Source organism: Pipistrellus kuhlii, unplaced genomic scaffold (genome assembly GCF_014108245.1).
Source record: "Pipistrellus kuhlii isolate mPipKuh1 unplaced genomic scaffold, mPipKuh1.p scaffold_m20_p_30, whole genome shotgun sequence".
In the NCBI taxonomy this organism is placed as follows: domain Eukaryota; kingdom Metazoa; phylum Chordata; class Mammalia; order Chiroptera; family Vespertilionidae; genus Pipistrellus; species Pipistrellus kuhlii.
Window position 1 is genome coordinate 2,734,642 of NW_023425530.1, and position 13,854 is coordinate 2,748,495.

General features: G+C 49.1%; 1 protein-coding gene across 1 annotated transcript in view; it reads left to right on the forward strand.

Annotated features, from left to right (window-relative positions):
- ACSBG2 (acyl-CoA synthetase bubblegum family member 2) overlaps window positions 1-12,820 on the forward strand; it is a 29,405-nt gene extending 16,585 nt beyond the window's left edge. Inside the window, exons 7-13 of the mRNA XM_036459632.2 lie at window positions 804-980; window positions 3,469-3,650; window positions 3,767-4,000; window positions 8,831-9,048; window positions 11,843-11,982; window positions 12,109-12,355; window positions 12,747-12,820. Of these exons, the coding sequence (XP_036315525.1) occupies window positions 804-980; window positions 3,469-3,650; window positions 3,767-4,000; window positions 8,831-9,048; window positions 11,843-11,982; window positions 12,109-12,355; window positions 12,747-12,820 (1,272 nt within the window). The remainder of the gene's footprint in view (window positions 1-803; window positions 981-3,468; window positions 3,651-3,766; window positions 4,001-8,830; window positions 9,049-11,842; window positions 11,983-12,108; window positions 12,356-12,746) is intronic.
- The last annotated feature ends 1,034 nt before the right edge of the window (window positions 12,821-13,854 follow it).

Genomic DNA, 13,854 nt, shown 5'->3' on the forward strand with positions numbered 1-13,854 from the left:
AAATAGTCCAGGCTCACACCGCTAGCACACGGTGGCGTCAGAATGTGATTCAGGAACACTTACTGAATCCTTCAGATTTCTGACTTTCCCGGTAAAACTTCTGACTCTAGGATCTGTTATTGGACCCAAAGGTGTCTATGTAACCCTCCAAAGCTGCTGCTGAATTTTATAGCTCCTTCCAGCCTCCGTCAAGTTAGTTAACTCTCCGTGAATCCGTTTGCCATCAGTAAAACAGGGAGATTCCTAGTTACCAACCACAGCATGTTATGATGAGTATTAAACAAGTTAATGCTTGTAAAGGATGAGAATAGCACCCACCACCCAGTAGGTGCTTTGCATATATTTGTTAAAGAACTGCATTTAGCCCGGTCAGCATGGCTCAGGGGTTGAGCATTGACCTATGAACTAGGAGGTCAAGGTTTGATTCCCAGTCAGGGCCCATGCCCGGGTTGTGGGCTCGATCGCCAGTAGGGAGTGTGCAACAGGCAGCCTATCAATGTTTCTCTCTCATCATTGATGTTTCAGATTGGAATACAGATTGTAAAACTTTATATGAAGGTATGCATTGGAAAAAGAAAAACATGAATATGCTAATGGTTAGGTGGTTATGGGAGGGGATTATGGGCGGCCTCTTTGTTGAACAATGTTTGTTCCAGAATTTTATACTGGACAGGAGACACCTCTGTTCTCTTCCTCTCCAAAATCAACTTTACTTATTTTTTTTGTTTATAAAAGAACTGCATTTAAGAGGCCCCTCAGCCAGGATAAGGTGCCCTGGATTGTAAGCCCCACTTGTGTTCCAGATCACGTGGCTGGCCGGGTCGGTGGCAAAGGACATAAAGTTGACTTGCGCGTCGGAAAAGCAGGAGTTGGTCGTTAGCTACCTTCCCCTCAGCCACATTGCAGCTCTGATGATGGATATCTGGTTGCCCATGAAGGTCGGGGGTTGCACCCACTTCGCTCAGCCAGACGCTCTCAAGGTAAGGCGGAGGGCAGCGGGAACGGGAACGCGTGGATGGTTCCATTAAGCCCCAGTTCGAGGGGATCCTTCTCTGTGCTCATTTTACACTTCATTTAGCAGCATCAGAAACAGTTGGTCATATTGTTGTTTTATCTTAACCCAAATCAGGGCACCCGTGTGTGTGTGTGTGTGTGTGTGTGTGTGTGTGTGTGTGTGTGTGCGCGCGCGCGCGCGCGCGCGCGTGCGCACATGTGTGTATGTGTGCGTCAGTATTCCCAACTCCCCGAAGCTCCAAAAACCAAACTCACCTCAAGACCCTTAAGTTACTCACATCTGCAAAGTCCTTTTGGCTGTGAAGGATGACCTATTCCTGGGCTCAGGGGGTGAGGAGGGGTGTCTTTGGGGCTGCTGTGATCCTCCCACCCTGCATCCAACAGGCTGCATGAGGGCCTTTGTAATTCCTTCTAAAAGGTTTATCCTCCTTTTGTTTGTGTGGCTGCTGACCCCTTGTCATTCAGTTCTCTGCTTGCATTTCTCCCTGGCCCTTCTCACATCCCCCAAGCTCAGTGTTGGAGATGTAGGAGCCACTCCTAAATGCTTTAGGTTTTCGGCTGGAGTACATAATGCATATACACATACTCACCTACAGGACCGAGACGTTCCCTTTCCCCCACATTCCTATCAACTCCGGAATACCGTCAGAAACTTTAACACGATCAACCTGATAGAGGATAAAGGTTCCTCTCACAGTCTCAGGAACTGCCAGACTTTCCAAAGTTGCTCTCGCGTTGTGTAGTCCCACCGGAAGTGCCTGAGAGCGGTCCGGTTTCTCCCCCTCTTCACTAGCACATCCTCAATAGCATCACCACGATCATTGCCATCCTGGTGGATGTGAAGTGGCGTCTCATTACATTAATTGCCATTTCCTTCATGACTCATGGTGGTGAACAAGTTTTCATGTGCTTATGGGCTATTTGTTTATCTTTTCTGGAAAAATGTCTGTTCAAATCTTTTGCCTATTTAGATACATGGTTCCAGGTCCTGGCTGGTGTGGCTTAATTGATTGGGCATCCTCTCATGCACTGAGAGGTTGCCAGTTTGATAAACAGTCAAGGCACATGCCCATGTTTTGGACTCAATCCCTGTGGGGGTGGGGGTGGGGTGCAGGAGGTAGCTGATCCATGTTCTACTCTCACATAGTTGTTTTTCTCTCCTTCCCACTTCCTCTCTCTCTCAAAAATCTTTTTTTTTTTTTTTTTTAATGTGGTTGCATATCTTCTCAGGGTTGAGTTTAAAGTGTTCTTTATACACTCTGGATATAAATTGTTTCTTAAATATATGTTTGAACATATTTTTTCCCAGATCTGTGACTTATCTTTTTGACTCTGAACTCCTATTCCTTTTGTAAAAAAAAAAAAAAAATGTTTTTATTGATGTTTAGAGGGAGAGTGAGATAGAAACATTGATGAGAGAGAATCATCGATTGGCTGCCTTCTGTATGCCCCCTACTTGGGAACGAGTTTTCGACCCAGGCCTGTGTCCCGACTGGCAATCAAACCAGTGACCTCTTGGTTCATGGGTTAATGCTCAACCAGTGAGCCACAGCGGCCTGGCCAATTCATTTTTAATATGGTGTCATATTAAGACATCTTTATCCATGCCAAGGTCACATAGATCTCTTCTACGTGTTCTAGAAGCCTTTTATCATAGTTTTAGCTCTTGCATTCAAGTCAGTGACCCATTTGGGGTTTATTTTTCTGTTTAGTGAGAAGTAAGACTCTAAGCAAAGCTTTTAATTTGAGGAGGATATGAATATCCTTTATCCCATTCAATTACCTTGGCACTTGGATTGAATGTCAATTGATCACAAATGCAAAGATTCATCTCTGGGTTTCTATGCTGTTCCATTGATCTATATGTCAATTCTTACATTAAAATCACACTGACTTGGTTTTTCTGAATTTATGATAGGACAAAGCCAGAACCTTGTCCCAGTTTGCCTGGGACTTTCACAATTTTTTTAACTGAAAATTTCACCTTCCAGGAGCCCCATTAGTTCTGGGCAAACCAGGATAGTTGATCACCCTGTTTTAGAATAAATTTCAAAATCAGGTAGTAAGACTTCCGATTTTGTTCTTTTCAGATCCTCCATACGTCCATATCAATTTTAAGTTCAGCTTGTCAATTTGTAAGGGTTTTGAAAGGGATTACATTGAATCTATAGATAAGTTTGGGGAGAAATCTGCATCCTTTTAAACAGTTGCATAATATTCCACTGCATACTTGGGCAACAGATTTTTTACCAGCCTGCTACTCTCTATCCTTGAGAGACAAAATCTGATTGGCTGCTGACCAGCCAGTGGGTGGGCTCGCTTGAGTCCGGAGCTCACCTGGTCTAATCAGCCGCAAGAAGGTTCTCTTGGGCTGAGTTGAGTGACTGGGCAGAGATGGACATCTGGGGTCCATGGAAGGTGCGGGTGTGGCTAACCCAGCTCTGTCCCATGCAGGGCACCTTGGTCAACACTCTGCAAGAGGTGAAGCCTACTGCCTTCCTGGGGGTGCCCCGAATTTGGGAGAAGATACAGGCGAAGATAAAGGAAAGTTGTGCCAAATCCTCAAGCTTAAAGAATAAGGTGTTTTCGTGGGCAAGAAATATTGGCTTAAAGATGAATACAAAAAAGATGCAGGGGTAGGTGGAGGGCCAAGGGGGCTAGGTGGGGAGGGTGGTGGGTGAGGGGCTCGGCTGGGACCCAGCAGCCCATTTTGGATCCATGGCTATTGAGCTGCCCTTGGCACTGTCCATAGGTTGGTTGAGTCTTCCATGAGCTACCGCGTGGCGAAGACACTCGTGTTCAACAGAGTCAAGAGCAGCATCGGCTTCGATCACTGCCACATTTTTGTCAGCGGGGCCGCACCCCTCAACCGGGAGACTGCTGAGTTCTTTCTCAGCCTGGACATACCTGTAGGCGAGATGTATGGCATGAGCGAGTCCTCAGGCCCTCATACCGCATGCAACATGGATAACCTCCGGATGCTAAGGTACTGGCCTCCTGGATAGAACCCACCCCTCACCCTCAAGTCCTCCAGCAACACGGGGTCAGGGGAAAAAAGCTGGGAGAGTGGACAGGCCTCTGGGCTGAGATCAACTCTGTCTCGGGATCTCCAGAATGATCCCTGTGCTCTGGCGCCCAAGCTCCACATCTTCATGACCATGGGAAGCCCCCCCCCCCCCCAACCCCATTTGTCGGAGGTTCCACCGACAAGGGGAAGGGTTCTCAGAACGCCCCGTGGTCTCCCCCTGATTGCCGCTGGCGAGTGCTGCCTCTGGCGACCACCCAGACTCACCTAACCCGTCCACTTTCCCCCAAGCTCGGCTTGCCCCAGGCTGCAGGACTGAGCCCCGTGACACTGAAACAGCACGAACACCAAAGGCGAGGCCCGCTCCGAGTCTGAGGGCCATGCGCCTTCGCAGAACCTCCGGCCGGCTCTCTCCCTCCCCTGCTGCCATGTTGGGGGTCCGGCTTGTCTCTCGCGGTTGCAGCTGCCTTTGAACTTGGCAAAAACGAAGTTCAATCGTCCTCATCTGGCAATCTCACTTCTTGCCTTTACCTTGTAGGGGAGAGTGCCACCTTGATACCGCTCCCCCCTCCACTCCATAAATCCCAAGGCCCACCGGCGTGCTTCCAAAACCGAAGGGTGGCCCTACCCTGAAGAGGAGTGACCTTTCCCCAGTCCTGGAGGAAAAGCACAAACTCCAGCCTCTGTCTGTCACTGTTTCTTTTTCAGCGAGGGACACACACATGCACACACAGGAATCAGAAGGTGTAAAATGATAGCCTGGAAAGCTCCCTCCTTCCACTCCGCCCCCCCCCCCTCCCCCTGCTCACTGGGGGAGTGTGCTGGGGCTGCCATCACAAAGTCCCACCCACTTACACTACAGCAATTAATGTCCTCACAATCTGGAGGCAAGAAGTCCAAAATCAGGGTGTCTGCAGAGCTGGTTGTCTCTCTAACCGGTGAGGGGGAATCTGTCTCGTGCTCTCTCCCAGCTCTGTCCTCAGGCCTGCAACCTGCAGCCTCCCTTGGCTTCTAGCAGCATCTGCCTTCATCTCCCCATACGTGTGTCTATGTCCAAATTCCCTCTTTTTTTTAATATAAAGGACACCGCTAGTACTGGATTTGGGGCCATGCTACTCATGTATGTTCTCTTCTTAATTAAACCAATGACATCTGCAAGGATCCTATTTCCAAACAGGTTCACATTCTGAGATCCTGGGAGTTTACGTGCAAAATAGGAATGGAGGTTGGGGACGCAACTCAACCCATAACACTCTCCCAGAGGCAAAAGGACCACATTGTATTCCTTTAAATGAACCTGGCATAAGAGTGCATTGACATATATTTTTATCCCAAATGGAAGCATTTCCCATGTAAAAACTGACAAAAACAAAAACAAAAACCCAAATCCTCATCCTTTCTGCCTTGAGTTCAGGAACCAAAATAATCCAGAGAACATGACACCCTTCACTCTCTGGATTTGGTGCACAAACTTCCACTCAGCCTTGCCTCACACCATCCCAGCTCAGGGACCAAACAGATCCAGTAAGTAAGGCATCACTGTACAGGGTGTTCTCTGTCGGTGCGAATAGCTGGCTCGTTTTTAATGCACAGTATCCCACCAAGTGGAAACACCATAACTTACTTAGCTGGTCTCTTTTTTAGTGGATAGTTAGGGCATTTTTTTCTCTCCACTGTTTGTCACCATAAACCACATGTGTCAAACACAAGGCCCGGGGGCCAAATCCGTCCCGCCAGGCCTTGCAATGTGGCCCGCACCGCGCTGTCATCACTGCACTCCGCTGCGTTTCCATCACAATGACAGTTTATGACTGTTCAGTAAACCATTCGGCCCACGATTTAGGCTGGATTTTAGATTTTGGCCTCTTCTCTGATTGAGTTCGACACCCCTACCATAAACAATGGTAAAATGGATGTGTAGTATATATGCCATATATTTTGCTAAACCAATTCGAAGAAAATGGTTTGTCATCACAATTTTCCTTTCGTTGTAAATGAAGTTGAAAAAAATTTCTTCATACATTTAAAAGCCATTTGACAACAAGAAAGCTCCCTACATGAGAGAACGTATTTGCCAATGTTATCACCGATAAGTGTTAAATCTCCAACATTTACAGGGAACTCATACAACTTAACAAAAGGAGGATAAACAACCCAATCAAAAAATGGGCAACGGACCTAAATATTGAAATAAATACTTTTTGAAAGAAGACAGAAGGAAGGCCAAGAGGCATATGAAAACATGCTCAAAGTCACTAATCATCCGAGAGATGCAAATCAAAATGACAATTCGGTACCATCTCACACCTGTCAGAATGGCTATCATCAACAAATCAACAAAGGACAAGTGCTGGCGAGGGTGCGGAGAAAAAGGAACCCTTGTGCACTGCTGGTGGGAATGCAGACGGGTATAGCCACTGCGGAGAACAGTATGGAGTTTCCTCAAAAAACTGAAAATGGAACTCCCATTTGACTCCCATAAATCCCACTGTTAGGAATATATCCCAAGAAACTAGAAACACCAATTAGAAAGGATATACACACCCCTATGTTCATAGCAGCGCAATTTACAATAGCTAAGATTTGGAAACAGCCTAAGTGCCCATCAGCAGATGAGTGGATTAAAAAACTGTGGTATATCTACACAATGAAATACTACACTGCAGTAAAAAAGGAGTTCTTACCATTTGCAACAGCATGATGGACCTGGAGAGCATTATGCTAAATGAAATAAGTCAGTCAGAGAAAGTTAAATATCACATGATCTCACTCATTTACGGAATATAATCCTATATAATAAAAGTCTAATATTCAAATAGACTGGACGGCAGAATGACCTGTCAGTGGGGGGTGGGGCTGGTGAGCAGGCGGCACCATGCCAGCCAAGGCAGGTGCCAGCAAGCAGAAAGAAGGGATGGGGTGGCGGAGAGGTGATCGGGGGTGGGGCTGGCTGCTCACTGGCCAGCACTGTCCTCCAATTGGCCCGCGCATCACCTCCCAGAGGGAGGCCAGACTGATTGCATCAGTTGGACATCCCCCTAAGGCTCCTGGTCTATGAGAGGGCCTAGGCCAGGCTGAGGGACACCCCCGCCCCCAAGTGCATGAATTTTCATGCACTGGGCCTCTAGTGAACAACATAAACTGATGAACAAAAACAGATCCAGAGACAGAGAAATATCGATCAGACCATTAAACTTCAGAGGGAAGGTAGGGGAGAGGGGGGTAAGGGGAAGAGATCAACCAAAGATCTGTATGCATGCATATAAGCCTAACCAATGGACACAGACAACAGGGGGGTGAGGGCATGAGTAGGGGCGGGGGGATGGGAGGGTAATGGGGGAATAAGGACACATATGTAACACCTTAATCCAGTGGTTGGCAAACTCATTAGTCAACAGAGCCAAATACCAACAGCACAACGATTGAAATTTCTTTTGAGAGCAACATTTTTTAAACTTAAACTTCTTCTAATGCCACTTCTTCAAAATAGACTCACCCAGGCTGTGGTATTTTGTGGAAGAGCCACACTCAAGGCGCCAAAGAGCCGCATGTGGCTCAAGAGCCGCAGTTTGCCGACCACGGCCTTATTAATAAAGAAATCAAATTAAAAAATTAAAAGCCATTTGTATTTTCTTTTCTCTGAATTATCTGTTCATATCATCTGTCCCCTTTAAAAACTTTATTATTGGTTTGTTGGTACTCTTTATATATTAGTAAAATATATTTAGTAAAATCAGCCCTTTGTTTTTGACGAGTTGCCAATATTAGGTTTATCATTAGTATTTAGTTTTGTTCTTTTTTTTCCTTTTAAATATTTTTATTGATTTCAGAGAGGAAGGGAGAGGGAGAGAGAGAAACATCAATGATGAGAGAGAATCACTGCATGTCCCCTACTGGGGATCAAGCCCACAACCCGAGCATGTGCCCTTGACCAGAACTGAACCGGGGACCCTCCAGTCCGCAGGCCGATGCTCTTATCCAGTGAGCCACACCGGCTAGGGCAGTATTTAGATTTAGTTAAGGTGTTTTTGCTGTGCAGGATTTTAAAAAATCCTTTTATGGTTGAATGGACTGATCTTTTCTTTGTGGCTCCCGTGGTTTTCCATATTCCTTGAAAGGCCTTCCCTAAGGGGGCTCTTCGTAAATGTTGAGCTTCCTGTGGGTGCCTTCCTTTTTCTCTTGCTAACGAAGGGAATCCCTACATTAGCTCTGAGCCCATCGGCCCTTCGACCCGGGAAAGAGGTCTAGCAAAGCAGCATTCCCTTCTTCCCTGCGTTCTAAACCCTCTCCCCAGTGCTCTCTCCAGGAAAAGAAGTCTTATAAGATTCCAGATTTCAGATAGAGCTTTTCTGTCACATGGAAGGAACTTCTGGAGAGATTATGGTTGGTTGTCCTGGTCATTAGTTTACATCTGTTTGCTAAAAAAACAAAAACAAAAACTAAACTAAAAAAAAAAAAAAACACCTAAAACTACAACAAACAAACAAAACAACAACAACAAAAACCCACGAGGGCTTTGGCCACTCTTCTTAAGCCAGGAGCTCTTTGACCTCCTCCCACTTGTGTGGAGGTTAAGACCTACACGGTGCTGTGAGCCCCGGTTCACCAAGGGTTTGGGAACTGGACTCCCTGGATGGAACACTCCCTCTCTCTCACTCAGCAGACACCTCCGTCTGGTCCCCCATCCGCCCGGGGGCAGCCAAGTGGAGCTTGGGCTACAGACCCCGGCTGACCTGTGCGGGGGACTTTGTCGCTCTGAGCCTCCGTCTCCCTCCTTCCGTTCCCCGGCAGCTGCGGCAAAATCGTAAGTGGCTGTAAGAACATGCTGTACCAGCAGACCAGCGACGGCATCGGGGAGATCTGCATGTGGGGCCGGCACGTCTTCATGGGCTACCTGGATAAACAGGAAGAGACCATCGAGGTCATCGACGAGGAAGGCTGGCTGCACAGCGGGGACCTGGGCCTGATGGACAACCAGGGTTTCCTCTACATCACCGGCCGCATCAAAGGTACCAGGCCAGGTCCTGCAGGTATCTCCTGCAAACAGGCCCCTCCGAGCATGTCGGGGGCTGGCATACCAGCACTGACACAGGCCTCCGCTCTCTGCTTGGTGTGGGGAAGGGGGATCACATGGGTACACAGGGCCGTCCTGTTCTGCACATTCCAGCTCTGTCCTCGAGAACAGCCGTTGGCCCTCGGCAGGATGGACCAGGGAAAGACGCCCACCCCGTCCCTGAAACCCGTTTCCTGCCCTGCAATCTGAGATTAATAATAATCACAATGGTTGACTAAGGATTCGGTGGCATGACGTAGGACAGGGATTGGCCAACATTCCCTAGAAAGGGCCCTTGGAATATGGTCTCCACCGCAGCCATACAACTTGGCACACGTGTAGCGTAGAAGCAGCCACAGACAATGTGTAGACAAATGGATGTGTTCTAGAATTTTCATGTGCCCCAGATATTATCCTTTGGATTTCCTTCCAATAATTTAAAAATGTAAAACCCATTTTTTTTTGGCTCATGGCCATACAGAATCAGGCAGAAGACTGAACTTGGCTTGTAGACTGATGCAGACAGAGCAGTTGGCCCTGAGCCTGACATAGGGAATAACTGTTCAGTAAGTAGGTTCGAATGAAAAAGGGAAACACATTTGAATGAAAAAGTCCAAAAGGTCTTGCTTCAGGCATGGCTAGACTCAGGTGCCAAAACAATGGCAAAAGGAATCTCTTTATCCTTCTCTTACAGAGCTATTTTCTTTTTTTTTTTTTTTTCCTTTTCTTTTCTTTTCTTTTAAAATATATTTCATTGATTTTTTTTTTTTTTTTTTTTTTTTTTTTTTTTTTTTTTTTTACAGAAAGGAAGAGAGAGGGATAGAGAGTTAGAAACATCGGTGAGAGAGAAACATCAATCAGCTGCCTCCTGCACACCCCCTATTAGGGATGTGCCCGCAACCAAGGTACATGCCCTTGACCGGAATCGAACCTGAGACCTTTCATTCTGCAGGCTGACACTCTATCCACTGAGCCAAACCTGTTTCGGCTCTTTTCCTTTCTTTATTGATTTCAGAGAGGAAGGGAGAGGGAGAGAGAGATAGAAACATCAATGATAAGAGAGAATCTTTGATCAACTGCCTCGTGCACGCCCCCTGCTGGGGATTGAGCCCACAACCCAGGCATGTGCCCTTGGCCGAAATCGAACTGGGGACTTTCAGTCCACAGGCCAACGCTCCATCCACTGAGCCAAACCAGCTAGGGCTCTTGAGGCCATTCTTGAAAAGGCTTTTCCCCATTTGGTGACAGGATGGCTGCCAACAGGCTCAGCTTATCTTACCCCCTCAGGATTAGAGTGTGTTATTCCTCACAGTTTCAGCCCGAATCACTGTAGAGGATGGACTATACTGATTGGTCAGACCTAGTCACATGCTCACCCTGTAGTTCACCTGCCAAACCTCATAAAGATGTAGAGTAGTTCCTGAAGGAAACATCCCTAAGGGTGCATTTATCCGAAGGAGGAGTCACTGGGCAGACACCACCACCGATGTCCATTAAGTGATCATGTTATTACAATCGCCATAACGACATCAGAAATGCGATAACTGCATCCTAACCAGTTTGGCTCAGAGGATAGAGCTTCAGCCTGAGGACTGAGAGGTCCCAGGTTCGATTCTGGTCAAGGGTATGTACCTTGATTGCGGGCACAACCCCAGTAGGGGGTTGCAGGAGGCAGCTAATCGATATTTCTAACCCTCTATCCCTCTCCCTTCCTCTTTGTAAAGAAATCAATAAAATATATCTTTATATATATATATATATATATATATATATATATATATATATATCTTTATATATTTTTTATTGATTTTTTTTTACAGAGAGGAAGGGAGAGGGATAAAAAAATCAATAAAATAAAAAAAATTAAAAATATATATATAAAGATATATATATATATATAAAGATATATTTTATTGATTTCTTTACAAAGAGGAAGGGAGAGGGATAGAGGGTTAGAAACATCGATGAGAGAGAAACATTGACCAGCTGCCTCCTGCACACCTCCTAGTGGGGATGTGCCCCCAACCAAGGTACATGCCCTTGACTGGAATCGAACCTGGGACCTTCAGTCTGCAGGCCAACACTCTATCCACTGAGCCAAACCAGTCAGGGCAATAAAATATATATATTTTTTAAATGCGGTAACTGCGAGGTCCTGAGATGAGCTGGAGAGAGCTTGGGTGGGTGGAACAGAGTGTCCAGTTCCCAGGAAGAAAGAACAGCGTAGCTCTGGGAGAATTTTAGAGGCTTTGTTGGGGGGGGGGGGGGGGGGGGGGGGGAGACAGCATTTTTCAGATGTGCCAGCGTTAGGGATGTGGCACAAAGCCTCCGGGTAAGACTGGACGTAGGTTCCTTTGTGGTTGCCACGTGGTGGAACCATCAGGGGACAGAGACAGGCTGTGACTGGAAGCTTTTCGCTATCTTCCCAGCAAGACATAGGGCTGGAGCAGGGGATGGGAGGCTGAAAAGCAGGCAGTGCACTCATAAGACCCTGTCCCAGCGGAACGCACCGGCTTCCGACATTTCACGGGAATTTGAAGAAACTGGGCGGACGGGGGCCAAGGAGCGTGGGGCCTGTGGCTCAGACCAGGGCGCGTGCGAGTCCTGGCCGGGGGCGGGCTTCCTCTGCTGCTCCTGGGGTTTTCCAGGCGAACAGCCTTCTGTGCCAACACCCGTCCCCTCAGGCCCCGGAGGGTGGGGGTTTCCCGTGGCCACGGCTGAGCCCGCACAGACTGAGCCCTGTGTTCCAGAGATGCTCATCACGGCCGGGGGCGAGAACGTCGCCCCGATTCCCATCGAGAACAGGGTTAAAGAGAAGATCCCCATCGTCAGCAACGCCCTGCTCGTGGGAGACAAGGCCAAGTTCCTGAGCATCCTGCTGACGCTGAAGGTACCGTGGGTGCCCTGCGGGGCCTCCGCCCCGGGGTCCAGGGGCCTCCCCCCCCTCCCCCGTCCCGAGGGCTGGCCGGGGCCTGCGTGGGGGGGCCGGGTGTGGTGACAGGGGTGTTCCGGGCAGTGTGAGGTCGACGAGATGACGGGAGAGCCGCTGGACAAACTCAACTGGGAGGCCATCAAGTTCTGCCGGGAGGTGGGCAGCCCGGCGACCACCGTGCGCGAGATCGTGGAGCTGCAGGACCCGCTGGTCTACAGCACCATCCAGAAAGGCATAGAGGCCGTGAACCAGGAGGCCACCTCCAACACACAGAGGATTCAGAAGTGGATCATCTTGGAGAAGGACTTTTCCATCTACGGAGGAGAGCTGGGTGAGTGGCCTGGGGATCTGTGGCCTTGGCTCCTGGAGGCTGGTCCCCCGCTGGTCCAGGGCCATGTGGGCTGTGAGACGTGCCCTATTCTGGGGGCCAGAGGGTCTGCCAGACCAGCTGGGGACACCTAAAGGGATGCTGGCTCCTCTGTTGGACTGGGGCCCAGCTCCTCCCTTCTCCCCAGGGCAGCCACGCCCCTCCCTCTGGGGATAAAAGCCAAATTCCTTCCTGCGGCTCCACGGGACCTTTCCTTGTCACCGGCTCCATCCCCAGGGTGCCAGAGGTGGTGGGCCCGGGAAGTGGCCACCTTTTTCCTGGCCCTGTGCGGGGCACCTGGGCTTTGTTTGTTGGTTTTTCTCCACAACTGAACTGGTTTCTCCTTTCTCAACAGGTCCAACAGCAAAGTTTAAGAGAAATTCCATCATCCAGAAATACAGGAAGCAAATCGAAAGCATGTACCAATGACTTGACGGGCAGAGCAGCTCCTGGCCATCCCGATGGTGAGGCTTGGCTTCCCTTGGCTGTGCCTCAGCTGAGCCCAACAGAGGCGGGCGGTGTCCCGGTGAGAGAGGCGGGGTCTGTGAGCGGAATTGCGGAGGCCACATGGACAGGCGCACGGGCACTTCCGTTGCTGTGGGCTCCGGGTGGTGTCTGGCCCCACCTCCTGCTCTCCCTCCTAGGGCTGCGGCAGGGCACGTAAGCTCCTTCATGGCTGGCCGCCAGCCCGGCTACTTGTTCTCCTGGACTCTGCCACTTGTCTCAAAGATGAAGCAGGGCCATCTTTCCCACCCAGGACTAGAGGTTTTCATCAAACACCCCCCAGTGTTTCACTGTGGCCGGTCTGGAGAAGGCCTCTGTCAGAACGTCTGGTTTGGGGTGAGGGGGTGGGGGAGGGGTTCTACATGTCAGAAACCCCAGACATGACGTGTGTTGGCCCATCACCGATGGGGAGGGATGGAGACTGGAACTGCTCCTGCCGCTCCTTTTCCTCTCCTTTGCCCCACGTCTTGTCCAGAGGGGCCCCCAGGACATATGGTGCAGACAGAGAGGAGAGCGCATGGGCCGTTGTCTGAAGGGCTTCGTGGTCAAATCATTCTCTCCTGATGCCCCCGGACAGCACACCTGCATTCGTCTGCCAGGGCGGCTGTCACGGGGCACCAGACTTGGGATTTTTTCTAAAATATATTTTATTGATTTTATACAGAGAGGAAGGGAGAGAGAGAGATAGAGAGTTAGAAACATCGATGAGAGAGAAACATCGATCAGCTGCCTCTTGCACACCCCCTACCGAGGATATGCCCACAACCAAGGTACATGCCCTTGACCGGAATCGAACCCGGGACCCTTCAGTCCCCAAGCCGACGCTTTATCCATTGAGCCAAACCAGTCCTGGCAGACTTGGGATCTTAAACAACAAGAATGTTCTCTCTCACGGCTGTGGAGGTTGGGAGTCTGAGACCCGGGTGTGGGCAGGCTGGATCCTTCAGAGGCCTCTGCTG